General features: G+C 39.3%; 1 protein-coding gene across 1 annotated transcript in view; it reads right to left on the minus strand.

The window, feature by feature from the left end:
- The window catches only part of LOC139688135 (casein kinase I-like), a gene marked incomplete at its 3' end in the record, with an annotated part of 39380 nt that overhangs the window by 13702 nt on the left and 1498 nt on the right, over nucleotides 1–24180 (minus strand). Inside the window, exon 2 of the mRNA XM_071585563.1 lies at nucleotides 23905–24011. Coding sequence (XP_071441664.1) covers nucleotides 23905–24011 — 107 coding nt within the window. The remainder of the gene's footprint in view (nucleotides 1–23904; nucleotides 24012–24180) is intronic.

Here is a 24180-nt window from a genome sequence, read left to right on the forward strand (position 1 = left end):
GTGCTGCATCACGGGGTGCAGTTTTTTAAGTTGTTTTGCGGTATATGTGTTTGCATGAGTATTGGATGAAAGGATTTTTGCATGAGTGTGCGCGCTGCTGTGGGTGTAATTTTCCGTGTTGTTTTTTTGCACGTGGTACTTTTTCCTTTTTACGGTTGGTGACCTAACACCCCCCGCCACACGCCCTTGCGGCGGCTTGCGGGGTATTATGTAGATGTAGATGTAGATGAATAAGCGAAATGAGGCCATTTAAACTTTATTTTGCAAAATTTAGTCTGCATCGATTTTTTTCTCCTTCAAAGTACCCTCCATTCATTGCTACGCACTTATTTCACCTTCTTTTCTACTGTTTAAAGCACCCTTGGAAGTCCTCGGCAGTCAGGATTTTCAGTTTCCTCGTAATTTCTTGTTTTATTGTGCCCACATCTTCTCAGGGATGTCCCCTCATAACAGTTTTGCATTTTTGGTATAGGAAAAAGTTGCGGGAATGAGATCTGACGAATAAGGAGGATGATCAAGGATGACGATTGAATTTTTTGCAAGAAACTGGCAAACAATCAATGCTGGATGTGCAGGTGCATTGTCATGGTGAAGGATCCATCCATCACCTTGAGTCAAATTTGGTCGCACACGACCTCTCAAACACTTGAGAACTGTAAGTTAGAACTCGGCATTTACTGTGTGCTTTGATTTTCGATCGGCTTTTCCTAGATTTTTTGGTTTGATTTAATTCACTTGAAAACGGATGTTCTCTTCAGAGCATTATCACCGTAACAGCTGTCAACATTCCAGTAATTTCTTGATAACTTTTACCACACTTTAAAAAAACTTGATGTTGATTTGTTGCTCTGTGATTTCAATTTCCATTTTCGACAAACAGTAAAAACAAGGGCAACAGAAACTAACATAACTTGCACCATACGCACAGCTCGACGATCTGCCGAGCCCCGACGGCTCATTGTGTCTCAGGCAACTAGCTAGAGGTCGGGGCCATAGTCCGCGTGATGGCCGCCAGATTGCACCAGTTCTCGAATTTTTTGTACAGAACTCGCAAATTGACACACACCACAAAAATACACGAGTCAGAACAGACCATACCTTTATTTCGTTTTAAGCGATATTTCGTGCCAGCCGTTATCGTGTGAAATGAAACGAAACCAGAAACGGCGACATTTCACAATTACCGTCGCTAAATCCATTAACTCGAGTTCATTTTCATCAAAATAGCCAAATGAAGCTTCTGCCATCGAACTCTCGAATAAGTTGTGGTACCACCATAATCTCTACATTAATTCACTTTCCCACTCGTAGCACTGCTAACTAAACAGTAAAGTACGAAATCCGTTCATAACTTCCGACTTTCTCGCGAGCGCGGCATTTTGCTGGCGAGGGCGCATATAGTGAGAAAAAGAATTTGGTCTAATCACCATTGTCCTAGGCAAAGTAAGCTACAACATGTATTCCCACGTACCGTGGTGTAATAGGGCCTACATTGTATTTCCTCGGAGCGCAATACTTTGTACATTGCAGAAGCATTTGCAATACATAAAATTACTTAATGGACTATGTAATAAACAGTATCATACCCGGGATATTACAATTCGTGGGAAATACCAAGAAAGAGACTAGGAATAAATAATGCCACATTTACTTAAACATAATCTATGGCAAGCCTCTGCCGGGGACAAGCATTTTTAACAGCACCTCTACTTCAAGCAAACGCGAAGACGAGAACCTGCCTCGCCGACAACTGGAATCGTATTCCGTTAAAGTGACGTCAGGAACGGCCCTATCTCCCGCCGGAACTCCACCTCTTATGAGCGTATTGTATTCCGTGTATGTCAAAGGGAGACGTGCCTTCAATATGCTTCGCTCCCCAGGGACACACCGCCTACATGGCAACCCTTCGAGTCTAACGTCTCGAGCCACGGAGTGGGGGGTCAATAATTTACTCAACATGAGCGGGTAAGATCGAGTTTCTGCAAATAGTGTAATTTGAATGGAAATCTACGCAAAATTGTCAATTTTTTTAACATTGCGATAGCAGAAAAACCTTCACGTCCGAACGGATCAACTACTTTTACCCACATAAAACAACTGTGGCTTTCATGGCCAAAATGATAAGATGCCCTTCGCAACCCACCTCCTAAAAACGACGTCCCACTCTACATTCAAAGAGAAAACTCCGAGCAACGCAAGGCCATTTAACACAGAGCAGCGTAGTACTACTAAATATGTATACGGTCGCGTTACAAATAACCTGAGCATCAGACGAATTGGATAATACCAGAGTAACCAGGATTGCACCAGGTGGTAGAAGTGACAGCACAACTGGTAAGTCATTTACGTGGTGCTCGCTGGGATCCCTAATTTCGGCGCAGGGGTTTAAGTTTCTTATCTTAAAAGAAAAACACACGCTAAGGGGATACCCTATGACACATACCTCAGTAGAGTCTGTGTATTTGCATTTTTTTCTCATTTTGTGCTGTGAACGATTACTTTATTGATTGCAATACCCAAGCCTGAGTAAGGTCATCTCTAGTTGAAAGTCTTAAATGAGACTTGAGCAAAGCTACTACTATGGCCACTAGCAGGGCTTCAGCTTGGACTACACTATGCCACCGCGGTATCCAACGTTTATACTGTGGCGAGGACTATTAAACCAGAACGAGATAACTATACAGTCGCCGAAAAGTGATACAATCAGCTTTTCCGGTTGAACGATTGTTCATTTATCTCTCAGACCTTCGGAAGAAACACAACCATCGTATCTTCAAGACAATAATTCACAATAGCGTTTAATATCTATGACGATACGATAATCGTATGATGAGTCCAATCAGCCACAGGCATAAGAAAATTACAGAAAATGTATTTATTCGAGTACTACACGGATTCTAGAGATGCATATAATGGGTCAATTAACATGAATCAGATAACATCGGACGGAAAATTTTATAGAGGGTACCATAAGAATAATAAAAGCAAGCCTCGTTATATTTTCAAGCATCGTAATCCCAAATCTGCAGTAGTAGATATTTGCGGAAGTTTAAAAATTGAAGTCGATGAATATCATTACCTAATTCATTGCACAGGCGAAGATATAATTAGTGGCACTGAAAGCTGGTCATCCAATAATACCGCCTGAAGTGAAATTTTCCCAAAACCCTTAGCGATTACAGAAAATGACAGTTCCTAGAACCTGAAGCGTTGTCTTTATTGCAGTTAAACTCTTGCCTTAGCAAGGCTGAAGTAAATCCAGGTAACTCTTTGGAAAGCGTTTGGTGATCAATTTTAAGTCCTGAATCCATTAGAATCTATGCATGCGCATTTGACAGGTCGCCGGACGACAAAGATTATTCAATACTATTAATAAAGATCAGCAAATTACAACTATCTCATCCCAAAACAACCATTATGATATTACAGGTATAATTGGAGGAAATTCCAGGGCCTCATCTATTGATGGGAGCACATATTATTAAAGCAGGGGTAAAGACAAAAATACTTGTGAGTCGCTATAAAATTCCTTTACGTTGAACTCCTAGTCACTTAAACAACTAAGGGCGGCAATATTCTTGATTTGTTAGCAACGAACATACCCGAAAAAGTCTTCACTATAGACACTATAATAGAAATTAATGACCACAGAGCAGAAAATGCTCAGTTTTACACACATGGGATCCGAAATAAAAAGGCCTAAGACAAATTGACTGGTTTAAAAAGGAGACTATAATGGCCTACATTGAGTGTAACAGCCATTTGCAACTTTTAAGAAATATTGTAAACAACGAAAACTTGGAGATACGTGGAATCACTTCCTTGGCAGCAAGCGCTCAGCAGTTAATGATTTCATTCCAAGTAAATGTAAAAAAAAATTCGGAACTCAGATGTAGGAAAACCATTACGAAGGCAAAGTTTATGTCACGTCAAGATGAAAAATACTAGGGACGACACCTCTAGCGAAAAAGGTAATAGTATCAGTTATGATAGCACGATATCTAGGGCGAATGCAAAGAAGGAATTTCGGAAAGCGTAAGTGAATTCAAAAGAAAATGATAAGCAGAGAATACAAAAGCATTTCGGTGGTATGTCCGAGAGGTTCAGTAGTAGTAGTTTTGAGGGGAGGCGACCGACAACTGAGGTCATTTGCGCCATAGGGGATGGACAGGAAAGGATAAAGGGTGGAGAGAAACCCGGCGTTGGCATTAGCCTACTCTTTACGAAAGGCGCCAAGGGGTCCGCAGTTTAACGTCCCATCCGACGGACGCCGTACTCACTCAAAGTGCCCTCCACAAAGCACCTCAAGTAGGGATGAAGATACCTCTGAAAAATACTCAACACCGCCGGGATTTGAACCCGCGCCCTCTGGGTGGGAAGCCAGTACGTTAGCCCCCGCACCATCTTGATCCAGTCCATAAATCACTCAAATACGATAAAGGCGAAATAGTAACCAGCAGTAAGGCCTACTCATTAAATTCCTTCAATCAAAGCTTCACCAATGTCTCCGATAGCTAATCCAATCGTTCTCGCGAACCGATGCCCAAAATTGAAATCTCGTATGATTGAATAGAACGTTTGCTGAAACATATTAACCTTAACAAATCCTCCGGGCCAGATCAAATACCAGCTCATATATTTAAGGAATGAGAGTAGGAAATTATCTAGAAATCATATCTGGAAATGTCATTCTGGAAAGAACAGGAACATCTTCAGCGTCATGGGTGAGCCAGACGCCGTACATAGGATTGGTTTTAGTATTAACAGTAAACATTTTTTCGTCGGAATGAAATCTGATTCGCTGTCGTCTACGAAAATTATGTCTCGGCGTAATGCTTGTAGCGGAGGTCCACCTCGACGATTCGACACATAGCCTCTTCACTCACCCGACATTCGACGACAGTTTTCGGATCGATTGCCCTGGGTCCTGAAAAATGAGCTCCTGAGTCCGTTGGATGACGTCGGGCGTACTGATAACGCACTCCTTCGAGTGAATTTTCCGACCCGGGGCTGCAAAACCGTAGTCGGACGTTTCCAACTCATTATACTTCGCGACGAATACCGTCCATATTGGGTACCCAGAGAACCAAATAATTTCTGTAGCCGAGTGACCAGTCTTTCAATAACTGCGGTTCTTCGATTATAAACCGCACTTGTTCTCAGTATTGCGACTGTTTTGAGGTTAAGACTGTTCAGTACCTAAGTCAAGCTTATTTGGGCGCCAATGGTGACTTCTACAAGTGGTGTAAAACGCCAGGAATTTCAAATTGAATTTTATCTCATCGCACCCTGCAAACTGAATATTTTGGTGCTATTATTAAATATTATAGTTTAAATAATTCCAGATAGGGAGGTGGCTTCCCTAAATTTCCTGCTCATTCACGCAAATTATGCTGTGTTTTCGAAAAGGTAAGTTTACAGCTGAATTAAAAGACCTATCAATAATTATTTTTACAAATTAGGATAGGAAAGCAATCAAAGAAGTACTATGCATTATGGAGGAGGAAAGAGCGTTGCTGTGACAAATCCGACGAAGGCAGAGCATTTTAATTGGCGACGGAATGCTGAAGACCACGAGAGAGTGGACGATACTAGGCGACACAAGGGGAAGCTAAAGGATAGAGATGCCAAACGGAGAGAACGTATGCGGAATTGGACATTTTTATCACAGTGTGAGGAGTTGGGTTTATTCTCATTTGCGAGGCTAAGAAATGTAGGAGGATAGTCAGTTCCTATCCAAAAACCTACCTTAAAACGGTAGGTCTACTATTATACATACTACCTTGATCAAAAAGTTCCCGGAATAACCACCGTGTGGCGCTCCCATCGTTCCGATTTGAGTTCTGTTTTTTTTGTTAAATTGGTACATCTGTTGTTGATATTCCCTTTAAATCTTAGTGTCATAACTTGACATTTGCAAAAGTTACGTAGCCAAGAGTACATCTATCTCTGTGTGTGTTGGCGATTTTTTACAATTGCAGAAATGGATTTAAATTTGCAACAACGAACTTGTATTAAATTTTGCGTAAAAAACGGATTTAGTGGCGCACGGACGTTGGAAATGTTGGAAAAGTGTTTCGGCAACGATTCTCTAAAAAAAACGGTCGTTTACCAGTGGCACGAGCGGTTCAGAAGTGGTCGTGAGTCAATCGAAGATGATGAACGCAGTGGCAGACCATCGACATCGAAAGTCGGTGAAAAAATTGATAAAGTAAAAGAAATGTTGGTCAATAACCGCAAATTAACCATCAGAGAAATAGCGGAGGACTTGAACATTGCCTATGGATCCGCCCAAGACATTGTGGTTAATGATCTGGGTTTCCGTCGTGTAGCATGCCAAAAGACCTCAATTTCATGCAAAAAAGAGACCGTGTTGACGTCGCAAAAGACATGATTTGCGAGGCTGAATCCGATCCCACATTCATCAAAAGGATCATTACTGGAGACGAGACGTGGGTTTATGAGTACGACACGCAATCCAGACATCAGGCAAGTGAATGGCGTTCACCAAATGAGCCGAGACCAAAAAAACCACGTCGTTTTCAGTCAAAAAAGAAGGCCATGCTGACGGTTTTCATGGATTACAACGGTGTAGTGCATCATGAATTTTTGCCAGAAGGCCAGACAGTAAACAAAGAGTATTATTTGGGCGTTATGAGACGTTTGCGTGAAGCAATTCGCCGAAAGAGACCAGAAATGTGGGCAGAAAACTCGTGGATTTTGCACCATGATAACGCACCGTCGCACAGTGCTATCATTATTCGTAATTTTTTGACGAAAAATGCAACAAATACCATCCAACAGCCACCGAATTCACCTGATTTGGCTCCCTGTGACTTCTTTCTGTTCAATCGAGTTAAAAAACCATTACGGGGAACGCGTTTTAGCAGCCGAGAGGAAGTTATGGAAAAATCGCAGGAAGCACTGATGGACATACCGAAAACCGAATATAAAAAATGTTTCGAGGATTGGATCAAGCGCTGGCATAAGTGTGTTGCAGTCGATGGGGATTACTTTGAAGGGGACAATATAGATTTAGATGAATAAACTTGTATTTTTAATTTTCTGAATAAATTCCGGGAAATTTTTGATCAAGGTAGTATACTTGTAACTATTATTACAATACTGCATGAATACCTCATATTCATATATCCGTAGCCAGTTTGTTATTGCTTTTCATTCACTTCAAAATTACACCATAGAGAGAGAATATGATTTTAATTTAATACAAATGTGCTATACTTGCAATTTAAATCATATTAGACCAAGCATATTCTAATTTATAACGAATATAGTGTCAAACTGAAGTTGTGGTGTTCACCATCAAAATCTTAACGCTTGTTAACAAAAAGTGCCCTGATTTTTCAAGATCTTCAAACAGTACACTGACTAAAATGGAATACTATGATTAAGGATTATCAAAATCTGTATTTTACCGTACACTCCATACCGTCACATTACAGGCGCGATTACTATGGCATGTATTTGCTGGGGAAGGGAACAATCTGGCCAGAGGTCGCCTTTGCCTCGAGTTTTTCGAAATCGTCACAGGTCACGTAAATACTATCCATCACATAAATCTCGCGACAATTGTTACCGCTCCAAACCAGGAAATTGAAAATTATAAACTAAGCATCTTGGGAGGAGCTACACGATTCCATGAACTCCTACTTACATTATTGGCTATGGAGCTGCAGTTTACATACAAATTTTGACATCACCTCTTTAAATAGTTTTACACCTGAAAATATATTATTGTGTACTAAACAGGAAATGTCAAAAGTGATGATAAAATGTTTCAAGAAATAAGTGGAGTTACTTTCATCGCTACTGAAGCAATAAGTGTGTTTCACATTGCGGTAGCGATGAACCCAGAACGCGAATTTCATCGATACTTCGACCGAGAAGTACAAGTCAGACCTGGTGATAACTCAAACATCCAATAGCCGCAAATGGAGCGAATGGGAAAATCAAATATCTTTAAGCCTCAAGGCTGGATTGTTTAAATAGAAATGGCTTTAAAGCTTCTTGGGCGGGTGCCAGTCCACAAGAGATTTGTAATCATGACCACGCCGCAGGCTGATGATGCATTGCCGTGCACTGACGAAGGCAACTCCAATACTGACCAATGAAAATTTGGATATTTCAAAAGAAAAGGATTAATTTAGGAAAAATTGATCACCTTTAAGCTAAATCATTTACAGGACTACCCTTTTTTGCGAAATATATCAAGGTACTATATACGCTTAACACACCGCCATTAAAAACTCGTAATAGACTATCAACTACCAATCAAAAGCAGCCTATGCGAAGATTACTCTTTACGCACTAATTTTGTTCAATATGGAATGACAGCGAGGGAAATGTTGGGCAGGTGCGAGTCGTACGTTGGGAAAACATAAAGGAAAACTATAACAACTCGCTATTACAACAAAATTAACTTAAGTTATTCGACAACAATGTTTATCCTCATCAGGCAGTGGTTTTTAATCGGAGTTTTGTATAGAAAAGAATATTATATTTACTTCCACAAATTTGGGGAAAAAAAATTTCTTTTTAACGCAGGAAATACGCGATAACGCATGAATACGACGCAGGAATAAAACAATGAAAAACTAAGGTTCTATTGGAACCTTGCATACCTGCGAAAATTGCTCAGGGACAAGATCTGGCCTCCATAACCTGATGTGTGAATTTCATACATAGTTGCGCCTAGTAGCAGGTGAGCTCTACCATCACCTATCAGAACAGCCATTGTGCTGATAACTGCGATGCCAAAATTCAAATTGTAGCCGTCATTACCGCAGAGTATTTCTATATGTACGCCGCAACCGCGACACGAAATACAACGGGAATGAGTAAATGAAAAATACTCATTTATTTAAATAATATAACATTAAAAAATACACCTTAACTGTCATGTTAGCGCTTAATAATTCCTTATACATCAGGATATAATAGTATCATTATTTAGTTATATATTTAAAAATTGCAGCTTTTATCATTAACCCACACGCAAAGTATACACATCTGACCAACTACACATGCTAAAATATAAGAACTTTCAAATTTTCAACCTAAATATTCTACATGTATTGAAGTCAATTATGTGTTTCCTCATAAGGGTACACCGGAAGGGCGCCAATTTTTTTTTAAGGTTAAGGGTGAAGTCTTGACAAACAAAGTTTGCGAATACCTACATAATCACATTACAGGGTATCAAGCGCATAGCAATATGTAGACATTACAAATTAGTTATTGATCACTCTGATAACTAAACGCACCTTCAATAAATACTCATTAATAACACAAAAACTATACAAAGCATTGGTGACTACCATTCGGGAATATCCTCAGTCAGAAAGTAAACAAATTACTCGTAGTGGAGCTTAACCGTGAAACCGTACTACAACGGGCTTAGACGATCAAAACAAACGTTTAATCCTCTCTCATACAACCAATGTCAACTAACTTAAATATTTCAGGGAGGTAAATTTTTAGGGAAAGTTAACAAGCATTTAATATAAACGGTCTCGATGTGCACATTAAATTTAAGATTTGAAAGAGTTACTCCCAGCCAAAATAGAACTTTCCAGTTATACCACTTCAAGCAATAACTTTTGTAAATTTTTCAAATACAAAGGGTCGATTGTGCATTTCAAAGCAGTATATAAAGATAGGATGATTAGATTTAAGATGTCATTTTTTCCACGACAGATAAGGGGTCATAATAACATTGACCGACCGCGGTAGTGTCATGTACGGGTAATAATTAGTCTGGTGTTCACCCCCTGCCACACAACCTAGCGGTGGCTTGCAGGGTACATAAATAAATAAATGACCATAAATAAAGTCCAATATTAAAGACAAAAAAATAAGAGTACAAAATTCAGACAAACCACTCATTTGGCCGAATTTTATTAACTCACCTAAAATTAGTAATGCCAGTTACACAAGCGTGATGACAGTTGGTAGAACAATTCTTTACTTCGGTGGAACGCTTTTTGATTCTTCTTAAAGAGAATTTTACGTTATATTTGCCTTAAACGCCTCGGCAGAAAATCAGAACCGATGTTCATATCAATAAGGTAAAATGGTATTGATCTTTATAAATTGAACTGATACCAAAGCAAACTTGTTCCGCTGCACAATATGCCGGGAAGCTTACTTGAACGTTATGGAAGCATATAATCCATATCAGGGCGAGGGCCATATTTTTCAAGTAAAATTTCTATTCAGGTAACGCTCTTATTTATTTGAAAGACAAGAACATCTATAAAACCAAGCGCTAATAGATCTGGAGATGTGAGTATATCAACGGTAATCGGCAGACAACCAACGTTCTCCCATCACGCTTGTCCAGCCATGTCATTTATCTATAAAACAGGGAACAGAGCAATTTCACTAAAATACAAATTATTCCCATGCAACATCCCAATAGACTGCGATCAATGGACCTACGAAACTGTATTGATCCCAGAGACTCAATTCGTACAACATTCTATTCCAGAAATTACTTCACAAAACAAATCGGTCAAAACAAAATATGACCCATTCAATTAAGTGGGTGTGGCAGTGTCATTAAGGATAGTCTATTTTCCCGCAGACAGGGAAAATCGCCCAGTCGTAAGATCTGCAGAAATTCGGGAACGGTGCGGAAGGTTTGGACGTTGTGTTTATGAGGCGGCCTCGTAACCTACTTGCGCCGGTAGCAAGCAGACTCTCTTGTTTTTAGGTCGCTGTTGGCTTTCCACCAAACCGGAAAAGGATTTTGAGCGTTGGCAGTCTGCAACATTGGGATAAAGCAAGCTAACAGGTCGTTATAGTTTCATTCAAACCGTAGATTATCATATTTAACGAAGTACTAGAATTTGATAATATGAAAACTGAAAGAATTGAACCCTACCCCTAAGGATACTAATAAAAAAATAGAAAATTAATTCATGAAAAATAAAATGTTTGGGTTTAAAAACTACTACAAATGATCAACAAAACCGGAAACACAATGACTGAAGGTAAGGACAAAACAAAAGGTATGAGGATATGCGAAAGAATGACATCATAGGAAGGCTAATAGTGAAATTAGTCGTTGATAATAAATAACGCGTACGAGATGTCATTTGGATAACAGAAAGATTTCACTTATAATAGCCATAAAACTAGTAAAAGGAACTCCAAATACCAATGCTTAACCGACATAATTACCTCACACCATACTATCTAAGGGATAACTATTATCTTATGAAATAGAGAACAACGAATCACTTGCCGTCAGGATCTCACACAAGAAAAAATACAAAAAACGGTGGAGATGGTTGACAAGACACGGACAGGGTATTCGCTACGTCGAAAAACTGAAATAATTATACGAGATAGAAATATAAAGTTGATACCTGATCTCCTACGTACTTTTCAGGGGAAACAATTTGACTATTCATATTGAACACACCACCGGACGGCAAGCAGACTCAATTAACCAAAACTGTTTTTTTTACGTTTCACAGGAGTTACACAAATTTTACGACTTATATAAATTAAACAAAATGTATACGAGATTTAATAGTTTGAGAATTAGTCCGAATAAGCTATTGAAAGACGAAAACGGGGCTAAAACGAGTAGGCTTGCAGGGTACATAAATAAATAAATGACCATAAATAAAGTCCAATATTAAAGACAAAAAATTTTCCATTATCAAAACGATTCATTTTAATAATGACAGCTAGCAACATGTAAACACACAGAAAGCCTACGGTGTAGCCAAATATCATATGACAGTTACGTATCTCGGCGGCAAGTCCCACTGATACTCCCATATAAATGTATCATACAGAAGCATTCGTGCGTATCACGCCAACTTAGGGTGTGTAAGGTTGGCCGCATGAGGCTCTTCAGGAATTTTAATATCATTACTTTTATTAGTAGCACAGTCTGACCCCATACTTCACATTACAACATTCCTTACACTGAATACTTTCTAACTCCCGTTATTTCATTCAAAATCTCTATTTTTATCCTCCCTCTACCACGCTTTCTCAACATCCCCCTCCATTACTGACTACAGCATCACATCTCACAGTATCTCCTCTGTCCACTGGTCCCACCTGCTTCTCCCAACACTCTAACGTCTTCAATTTCCACGCCCAGTACTTAATCTTTTGTTTCCCTTCCAGTGCCTTTTATTATCTCCATTCCTCTCAACACTCACATCTGTACGGCCTCATCTACGCTTATCCCTTGCCCCGAAGACCAAGTTTCTGATGCATACTAAACTTCGCCCCATAGTGGAGACCTAATAATAAATGAAAAAATCAACTATCTCTGAAGTATACAGTTAATGACCTGAAAAAACTAACCATGACTTCGGCGATGAGAACTTATCATTCAAATAAAGCCTAAAAGTGAGGACTAGAAACCTCTCAATCTAATGTATACTATTGGCTTGGTGCGGTTCTGATTATAAAGAGCAACGCAATCAATGCTTCGGTTTTCAGGCATAGAGCTGACACACTAGGTCCTTTTTAAGCACTATCTGATGGCCACCACATCTAAGATCAAAAGTATCAAATAATAAAAATACCAATCAGGGGAAACAACATTCTGAAGTTCTGTTTCAACTGCCCCGAAATTATCACACATTTAAATGTCATCGAAGGGATAAAACAAACAACAACAAGTCAACAAAATGCCATTGTTATCGAATTAAATGCATCGGTAAAACTATCGCAAGTATGGAAAAACTCAGAAGAAAGATCTTTTCGAGGAAGGTAACTTCATGGATCTCATGAAAAACCTACTTTCCTTACAAGATGTGTGTCTAAAGTAGCAGGACTGGGTCGATAAAAAAATGTATTGCCAGAATTGATACATTCACTCAAAAGTCTCCGAAGTAGCACCCTTGTGCAACCACAAACCACTGCAAGCGGGTTTTCCACGCCTCGTACGCCTTCTGGAAGGCGGCGCCCGGAATGCTGCCAAGCTTCATCGTCACGGCCTGTTGTAACGCTACCACCCAGCCGCGGTGACGTCTTTCGAGCAGGGATTTGAGACGGGGAAGATGACGTTATCTAAAAAATTTGCATCTTCACTCACATGGTCGGGAGGTTCTAGGCAGACCCGTGTGCGAATTTCCTTTTGTTCGTCCGAGAGCAGAGAGAGAGATACCAACTTCCTACACACCTTTCTCATGCCCATGTTTTCGGTCACAAGGCGATGCACATCAATTTTAGGGATGCCAAGTTCATCAGCAAAAAAGCGAGCACTTAATCTGCGATTCCTGTCTAATAAAGCAAGACTTGCAAGATATTCGTCACTTGTTGACGTCGAAGGGCGTCCTGAAAGTTCGGCGTCTTCAACAACTTCCCTAGCCTACCGAAACAACTTATGCCACACAAAAACAATCGATCTACCCATAGTGTTACCACCATTAGCTGCTTTGAGCATGCCACGGTCTCTCCTGATTTTGTTCAGTTTCAAGGAAATTTGATGGCGTGGCGCTGTTTCAATAACCGGTTCATGGCGGAGCGTAATGAGGTCACGTTATAGAGGTTTCGTAAAGGAAATATCCGCACTCCGCAAGGGTTGACAGCCAACTGCCACCGGCCTCTCCAGCCTTTCCTGAGACCCCTCCCTCGAACCAAGCCAGAAAAACCACCGCTCGTCCGTCTATTCGGGAAAAAATAAGACATTCTACTTTTGGGACAGACCTTGTATTACGAAAACGTGCAAAGCTGGAACTGAAACTAATTGGAAATGTTACTTAGAAAAAGTATGAGGACGCCTCGGTAGCTCAACATGATAAAGCACAATGCCGGACACCGAGAGATTCGGATTCGAATCCCGGTCAAAGTAAATGATATTTAACACCTGAAATGTGTGCGTTGTAATGCACAGTTAGCGGGTGATTACGTTAAAAGTCACTGCCGCGGCATCTCCCGCAGTTTCTTGGAATTTAGACACGGTATAGTAATATATAATATATATTCCTGCAGCAAAATACAACGCGGAATCACGATGGTACAACTGTGGGTTATAATAGCTTAAGGGCGACGAAGGAAACTGTACTCGAAATATAAAAATACATTCAAAACCGACGTCAGAACGCTGTTTGAAGGAATAATTCAAAGTGTTCTAACAAACTTTATAAGAAAAAAATGTGGCTTTACATGGAGGTTGACCCTGAGGATTTCTGCGATCGGGTATTGCAGGGCAAACGTCCAAGGATAGTATCTTAAAGATCACCATAAAAACGAATATTCTTGATAATTTCTTTCAAAGCGTCTATATTCACGACACGAACATGCCAACTGAAGGTCCAGTCAGAAGCATTATAAAGATGAAGGACACTATATTTCATTCCGTCACTGAAAAACTCTTCCGACTTTTCTCGAATCCAGGACTTGACAGCTGCCTTCATCTTCTCGTCTGAGGTGTAATGAATACCCTTGCGGTCTCTCTTGAATTGAGGAAAAAAATAAAAATTGCAAGGCGCAAGAACGGGGGAATAAGGAGGGTGTGGAATCGTTTCGAATTTCAGGTTTCGCAGAGCCTCTCCAGCTGCGCGCGAGATGTATGGACGAGCGTTGTCATGTTGAATGATTATTGGCGCCAGGCTGCGTTAAACACGACAAACATCGGAGGTGTGTTAGTCTGTATGTCCTGAGAAGAATACCGTTGCCTCTTGTTCCAGGAAATCGAGTCACATTAACTCGGTGAGCATCCCATTACACAGTCAAAAGAAGTTTTTTTGCGGATGGTTGCGTTTGAAATTTTTCTCATTCGCAACCACGAAATTTTAGGACCCATCGATTTCCACTAGACCTATCAACAGCATCGTCAACATAAACAGTCTTTAAACGATGATGAATCTCAGTAGGAGTCACTTTTTCAGAAGTTAAAAATTCGACAACGGCACGCCGTTTAACTTGCGCTGATATAGCACAAGAACACGTTTCCATACTTCCGCTTCTCAAAAGTACAATGAATGAATGAAACGACCTCAAACCTGCACATGCGTGTTCAGGTGGAATGCTACTTCCACACGCCACCAGCAGTGCTTCTGAAGGTAATTTTGTTTGTGGTTTCCAAGCATGTGTGGATTAGTTTCCAGCCTACCCTCGTATACTATATAACGAGCAGACTTGCACACTCGGGTGTTCGCATGAACGTAGCAGACCACGTAAACTACTGGGTTGTCACCACCGCGTCCGATCTTACGTAGGGAAAACGCATAAGAAGTATCTGCGGAATGGCCCTTAAGAGGCTGGCATTCATCATATGTATGGTAGGAAAATGAAGCGAAAAAAAATTGACGGATTTTTCTTCAGTAAGACCCCACATATGTAGGGTATGCGACGAGCGTATGGGATTTACCTAAAAAACTTACCAAATAATTGAATATGGAACAGAAGCCGCCAGATTCGTAAAAAAAATCGTACAGAAGAAACCAAAGCACACATATGCTATAAGATCTGAGATGGAAACCTTCAGATAGGCTAGGACTCGGATGAAGATTTAACCTAATGAAAAGATACTAATAGAGTGGTTTTGCATCCAACAAAAAAGATATAATTCAGCCCCCCAATTACTTCGGAAGAAAGACATGAAAAAAGGAGAGAGAGAGAGACTACCGAAGGGAGAGAGATTCAAGTATTCATTTTTCCGGCGCACTATTCACGACAACAATTTGGGGGGAACACTAAGACAGAAATGGGTAGGCACTGGCGAGAATAACTGGCATTCTAACGCCCCTCGCCACGTGCCCTTGGGCCGGGTTGCTTTTTAAGTAAGCAATCAACTTGGGCCATCCATTAAAAATTAAAGAGTGCTACTCCAAAATCGAAGTAATATCATTCTCGAAGATCGCTGCTTACGAATGGATAAGTGTTCTATCAAGTATTTCAATTGCTTGCCGACAAACAATCCTTTAACAGGTACAGCATTCTTTTACGTATTCTTTTTATAATATGTTTAGGTATTATGATACACTGGAGGTCATCCCTACGTCAGACACAACAAGTACTATGATAAATCAAAATTATATTTACCATTTAAAGTACTTAAGAACGATTAGCTGGGATTAACGTCGGATAGTTTGCAATAACGATTTTTAGGTATTAAGATAAGGCGGTCAGATTAACATCGCCTCTTGGTGATTTTCAGGTAAGATCTATTAAGAAACTCCTTGGGCGAAAAATTTGTCGTCCTGAAGAGTCACCAGAATCAAGTCAGGAGCCGAGTATTCTACTCACATCACAACCCACACCTCGTAGATCGAACTCGATAAGAAAATACGGAATTTGGCAACAAAACCGAGGGCACCTGGAGGCGTTGACGATGACTTTTTCGATACAGTCACCAGTCTCTTGAAAATAGCCCCTCCCTCTATTTTCATTCCTACCATAACTGACCGTTAATTTACGAGTATGAATATATTTATTACGTAAATTCTCACAAGAAGTACCTTTATTTTAAACGTGGCTATAATCTGTCAAACAGTGTAATTTAATCCCGATAAAAAATTCTATGGTCGCCAACTGGCCTCAAAATTCGATAAATTTATTCAAGTAGCGCAGTACACATACGTGAAGTTCGAAACACGAACAGATGGGTCAGACGGATGCACCGCCGAAAATCTGCAGCTTTCTGTCTGCAACAGCGGAACCCTAAGACCCCAAACAAGATGAACGATGAAAGCTTAATTAACATAGCATACATTATATCTCTACACCAATTAAATACGTGGGCAGTCACTAAATGCAAATAGGCTTCGCTGAATCTACTCCCGCTGCTGAGAGCGCTAAGTAAATGGTACCAGATTTACATTTAGTTAAATCCTTACACCCCCACTCACCGACACTTCCAACTTCCAACTGAGGCAACAAAAGTCTTTGGTGCCTCAGGATATAATGTCGAAAAGGTCATGTGTTTATTCACATTAATGATAGAATAACATGAGACCGGGTAAAAATTCATATTGCATGTAATGTGGTGAAAAACAGAAGCATCAACGTTGAACGAGGTTTTTTTTTATTTTTGTATATCCTGCAAGCCCCCGCCGGGGAGTGTGGCAGGGGATTAATACACACTAATAACAGAATAATTTTACCCGAAGATGATCCCCCGCGAACAATGCCACTATGATCCTCTGTCGTTCGTGGAAAAAATGACCTCTTAAATCTACATGTTTTGCACTTAATCTATCTAATCATATTGCCATGATCTTTCCTACCGTAGTAGGATGGGGGTAATAATAAATTTTCAACATCACTGCTAAAGAGACGCCCTTCCAATTTATGCAAGAGCTTCAATCTGTAATTTAACCTTCGCTCTGGGTGTGATTCCCAGCCTAGCTGCTCTAATATTTTGAATACGCTACTAAGTTGATCATGACGTTTTACAAATCTAGCTCCTCTACGCTGCACATGATCCAATTCGGCAATTAATGCAACGTCGTGAGGGTCCCAAATACTTGCAGCAGGTTTTATATAAGGCCTAACCAACGAGAGATAACATTTCTCTTTGACCTTTTCATCACATTTACCGAGTACTCTTCTAATAAATCTCAATTTTTTGTTGGCTTGTCCACATATTCTGCGTGTGCTTCACCCAGGAGAGATCGTGAGTGAGGGTGACGCCCAGGTATTTAATTGAGTTTACACATTCCATTTCGGTGTTCCTGATGCAGTAGGCGTTCGGGTGGGAATTGCTCTTTTTCCAAAATATCTTAACGACGCACTTTTTTAAAGTTTAATTCTGATGGCCAAGAGTCGCACCAGCGCTGTATAGCATTAAGGTCATCTGATAAAGCTGCTGTGTCCTCAGGATCACGGATATCACGGTAAACCACAGCATCATGAGCAAATAAACGTATCTTACAAGTAGTGACTACAGAGTCAATTTCGTTAAGGTAAAGTGGGAATAAAAGCGGTCCGATGACCCTTGCCTGGGGAACACCCGAAGTAACTTCTACTATATTTGAGCTAACTCCATCTATCACTACACTTTGCACCCGACCATTCAAAAAGTCTTTCATCCAACCCCGGATATTTTCATTTATGCCATATGCTTCTAGCTTTGCGAGTAGTTCACTACGAGTTGCTTTGAAAAAATTTACCTTAAAGAGAATTGAGCCATGGACTTTCAGGTTTTCAGTCCAATCATCTACCCTCCCTTCCGACGACCACCGGAGGTTCAAAATATCTAACAGCTGATTAATTAAAAATAGCAATTTTCCACAAATGATCCAAATTTTCCAAATTGCTATTTTTAATTAATCATGATATTCCACCATATCACGCCTGAAACGTCTCTTTTTAACAGCTGATACTCAAATAAAAGCAACACCGCGGAAGCCTTGCCTGGTTGCATACACACCATCCCAAACTGCTGCTTCGCCCGCAGCGGAAAAATATACCGTTACTGCGGTGACGTCCCTCCATGGCAAACCTAACTCCATTTTGCCCCTTCGGGATATCCACTGTCTCGAACCGCAAAGCAACGCAGACGGTTCTCGCCACCAAGTCGAGGTAGACGACAGACAGAAGACAGCCTATAACTAATTACTTCTGATGTCTGCACTAATATGCGAATAGAAGCGAAATGAATAAATTACAGTGACGTAAAACAACCCAAACACCTAAAGCAATTAAAATTGAGATGAGAGTTCTTTCAATTATCGTTTAAAGAACTTTCAGAGTGATATAAGTGCAATTTATGTCAGTTTCAATGGTCTTTTCATCACTTCACAGCAGCTGCCTCTGAAGAGCCGTCGGTGAGGTCTCCGAAGAATTACGTAGACGTAGACCTACGCGTATGTACCAGAGAGTATGACTAGTTCTCATTATGTACACGTCCACATACGAGTAATGAGTCGAATGCTATCGGCGAAAATGGGAGGTGCAGCGTGTCAGACGAAAAACAAATTCACAAGGTTATGACGTAAAAATCTGAAAAGCTCATGCCCATTGCTATCTGACTTAATTGATGGCTTAAGTATATATTTAGAAGATATCGTCATCTGGCAATATATATCCCAAATGTGACGGTAAAAAATGTTGACTACTCGACTCAAAACAGTTAAAACAAACAAGAAAACACGACAAGGATTGGAATTAGTATAACAACTTTTAGGATCATAAAATAACACTATCTTCGATGGTGATGGAAATGAAGCAGATTTAGTAGATGACCTAAATGCTATACAACACTAGTAGGACACTTGGCAATTATAATTTAACTTTAAAAGGTGCGTTGTTAAGAAAGGTTGGAAAAACAGCGATAAACCCCCGAACAATTACTGCATCAGTAACACCGCATTGGAAAGGGTAGACTCGATTCAATACTTGGGCATTACCCTCACTCACGAACTCGTCTGGGTGAAACGTATACGAGGAATATGCCGGAAAGCTCAAAAAAAATAGAATGTATTAGAAGAGTATTGGGGGTAAAAAGGGTTAACGGGAAATGTTATCTTTCGCTCGTTACACCATATTTAGAATAGGCACCTTGTACATGGGATCCTCATAAAGTAGGAGTGATTTCCGAATTGCATCGAGTTCAGCGTGGAGATGTTATTTTTCCCACGAGCCATAAGAGATCAAAATAACATTGCCCGACCCCTCTAGGAGGGAAAAGTATTTCGGGTCAAAAGTAGTATAGTGTGAAATCCCCTTGCCACGAACACCAGCGGTGGATAGGAGGGTACTATGTAAAAAATTCAGTACTGTTAGCGATAAATGCAAAACGAATGGATTTTAATAAAAATACACCTACGGAAGAAGCCCAATGTAGGACGATAGTTATTCATAGCAAAACATTCTTTTGGTGTAGTTATTGGAGATTGATTGGATCCCGGATTTTGAATTTTCCCTGATTTCCATGATTAGTTAAGGGTTTGCAACTCCCAGACGACCTAGCCGCAAACTTGGAGCAATATCCCCTAGAATGGATTATATACTGGGCAGCAGTGGTACCTCTAATAGTGTTTACCGTATGACCTCAGTAGTGTAAGAACCTTAAACTCAATCACAATAAGTATTATAAGATGTTATGCGAACCTTGTTTTCGACAGATTACATAATCTTTCAGGAATAATTCGCATTTAAACCGTCGGTAACACTATCATAACTATAAAATCGAAAATATAATAAATTGCCACGCATTTTTATCTAGAATGGAAGCACGCCAGTCAATTAACATTTCAGAGACATTTAGATGAATTCATCACCATGTTTGTGCAAATCGCTTGCGAATATCTGATCACCCAAGTCATCACTCACAAGTACGAAAAGGAACACATCGCATAACTTATTTGAGCCATTTACTGGGGCGAGCACTGATGTTCCTACCGTACTGAATAGAAAAACTTCCGAGATAAAACAGCGATGACAGCAGCCATTTCAATTAACTCCGATCTCAAACGGATAAGATAGATGGGATGGATCAATACCCCTACACAATTTCTCGTTCATAATATTTTCAAACACAAAATATTAGTGATCACCGGTAATTTTTTAATAAGCACACCGAAAAGGAAAACGGTCAGAACACAGGTTTATGACTAGATATGATGATGTTGGCATCCACGCCGACACAAGGTTCGCAAGTTTGATACAACAAATTCTTATTTTCAAATAAACACCCGAAAAGACCATAGACGATGCAAGTGGCGAAATGTTTCCCATAGATATAATACAACCGCGGATCATCAGTTCAGGCGTAGAGCAAATTCCAAGTGTCGATATTGTCGAAAGCTCAACACAGGTAAATAAAATAACATGACAAAAACCAATTACATTTGGTTTGTGTTGGTGACCAGATAACCGTAAATATATAAATACCCAACTATATTCTCTATCCAATAACCAACGTTTATTTTCGCCGATGATAAATGAGATAACGCTGTAATTTCATTTTACTAAAGGATATTTTTCACTGGCAGAATAGTGAAGAAACATAAACAGATTGGAGACTAGAAACAGATTACGTTCTAAGAAAAGAAGCCAGTTCCATTAAAAACCTTAGTAACGAAATGATTACTATTACACGTATGCATATATTCTCTCTATTTTTGTGGAGAAAAGATATTTTCTAACGCACTTACAACAAGTTCAGAACCGTAAAATGTTCACGATGAAATCTAAAATAATGCTTCCTGCAATTCCTCTCGACAGCGAAGTGACAACATCGCTATCAATGCACCAGCAATTAATAACAGTAAACTCTGTATTACAGCAATCCGTTACCGTACCATTTCGATGCGAAAGTTGATTTTAGCGAACATAATATACAACTCATTAACACAACTGAGACACCGTACCAAAGACACCTGCTGCAAATCAAATCAATTGTGCTTATCATATGCATGCGGTCTAACAACGGAAAAATTTCAATGAGAAGCTGCTCTTTCCTACGGCGAGAGCTCCATAGAGCTCGGTCCCAAAACTGAGCACGGTAAAAACAAACAACTCACGATCGATTATAACAACTATTTCACAAATTCAATAATTATACTTAGGATATAAACATATAAGAAAACGCACTGTCTTGACGTCCCGGTCAATCGTAATAAACCAAAAATATGATGAAACATCGCCAAATTAAAAATGAAATCTTTATTTCAGGCATTCACTCCGAGCACCTGAGGAGTTCACGGATGGCTGATCACGTATACCGTCATCGAAGACGGTCTTCCGTTCTGGAAGACATGGCAACAACGGATCTATCACTTTCCCCCTTCCCTCGCGTTCCCAGTCGTCAGTCGAGTCTGAAAACCTTTTCGATTGGGGAAGGGACGGTTCCAACGAAATTTTCAATAAATGGTGTTGTGATTAAAATATATGAATATTGAGCTATAATATACTTCATCGAACAGACACAAAAAACCTGGGCCTTCCCACGAAAGTTTCAATGTTATTGACCATTGAAAATGTACTATTTCACATGCTCTCTTATGATAACTTAGATGATCCACAAAATTTGCTCGTCGAAGTTAAAAAAAAGGACGTTAGTTCCCTGAAAATAATAAAACCATCAAATGGTAGAGATTTCAGATCCACAAAGGAGAACAATTAACAAACAATTAATTAACAATTTTATTACTAATTCGACAGATTTCGTTGCGACAGAACAAGCGTTACCTACTGTTTATTGTAATACTTTGGATTAATCGAGCAATGTTACAACGGAACGATGGATATGATGAATCAGAATACACGTTATAATATTCCCTGAAAAAATCAGCACCACTTCAAATTCGTTGATTGAGGTTGCCATGTTTCCTACTTGGGAAGTAACGGCAATAACTACATAACCGACGTTTTGGCCATTATTTAAAACACCGTTCACAACTACCTAAATATTTTATTCAATGAGAACAAGTGACATATCTCACCTTGAATATCTGGGACCAAGTTTACCATTCAGGGAGAAAACCAAAGGGGCCTGAATTGAAATGAAATCACCTGGGAAGATAATACATCTCACCCTTATGGTGCAATACATTTCTTTGATAATTTATTATGACCTTTAAGTGGTAAAACTAGTGGAGGAAAATCAATATATTTCTCACCTGCACTGCTCTCGTATTGATAAATATTTTTCTTCTTACTAAATGTTGTAATCATGACATTAATTCAACATAAACTTAAACCGTAACTGCTACCTTTATTATAAAGCAATATCAAGAGATACTACATACATTAAAACGTAATCGTGCCTTTCATGCTGACATACGTAGACGCTAAAAATGTTAATACCAGGCTACTTGTAGAAAAAATTGTATTTATATAAATAATTACATACAAATAATTACGATGTACACAAGAATTGGAAAGAATAGTGGCTGAAAGCAAGCCCATGCCACATCAACTACGTATTAAAAAGTTTTCTAAGTAAAATTATTTAAAAATTATTAATATATGTGTTTTCCAGGATAAGCAAACGAATATTTTAACTATCAGAATTTGTAAATAATCTAAATACATACTTTAATGAATAAAATAACTCTATTAAACATCACTACTAATAATTATTATAAAAAATATACACATATGCAAGCATTCATAAAAGCGATGACAGCTTTCCCACATTTTGAACTGTACAGTGTCAACAAATCGTTTTTCGCAGTAATATTATCGATATTATTTATAAAAGAAGATAACAATCATAATCTTGGCAATAAATAGCTGCAAAAAACTAACGTATCCCGGAATATAAAAATGTAGTCGTCATTCATAATTTATTCTAAACTAAAAATGGCAACAATTGGAGAGACATTCCAAACCCAAATAAGCTATCCATACTAAAAAGAAAGACTCGTACTTTTCCACAGATTTATGTGGAAAAGTACGAGTCTTTCTTTTTAGTATGGATATTAAATACTTCCACGAAGTGAAGCCTGAAACAATAGAATATATTCCAAATAAGCTACTTTGAAAAATTCAATTTGTCCGCCGGGTTAATCAAAACAGATTTTCGTATAATAAGCCTAAAAATAGAGCCTGAATCATTTTCAACAGTCGTCAAGATGGTTGTTTTCGGAGAAGTTGACGCCCGCAGTCTTGGTAGAACCTCAGTAAGGACGAGGACGGCCTTAAAACACTGCTTTCACCAGTTCGACATGGAACCAATCAACCATTGAAAACGACGTCGCTAACTTGACGCTGAAATTCACCATCGGCCGTGAACATAATACAAAGAATAATGAACTGTATAGGAAGCAGAATGGAGAGGAAAAGTTTTTCCACAATTAACCAATTTACCATTGAGACGAAGGGGCTAACTTTACGCTAAAATTCAATCACGCAGCAGTCGACATGGTAACAATAAATAAAGTTATAGAACGCAAGCATAATTGAGAGAGATACTGTTTACGTCAACGTAAATATGAAAAAGAGCGCACTCACCGTATGTGTGGAATGCCAACTCCGCCGTTCAAAATTTTATATAATTTACTCTCGTAGAGTAGCTGTGGGTGTCTTGCTCGAATGGGTTCGAGCTTGACAGCCACTTCCTGGAAATAAAGCATGTATATCATATTTATACATATCTCCGTCAACGACTTACATGACAATGAATGACTAAATCGGAAATGAGGCATTGACACTGGCGAAGTTATATTTTAGCTTTAATTACGCGTCAAATTTGACAAATGAAAATATTCTGGAGCTTGATACAGAAAA

The sequence above is a fragment of the Hetaerina americana genome, unplaced genomic scaffold (assembly GCF_022747635.1).
Source record: "Hetaerina americana unplaced genomic scaffold, ioHetAmer1.1.p SCAF_2, whole genome shotgun sequence".
Taxonomy (NCBI): Eukaryota; Metazoa; Arthropoda; class Insecta; order Odonata; family Calopterygidae; genus Hetaerina; species Hetaerina americana.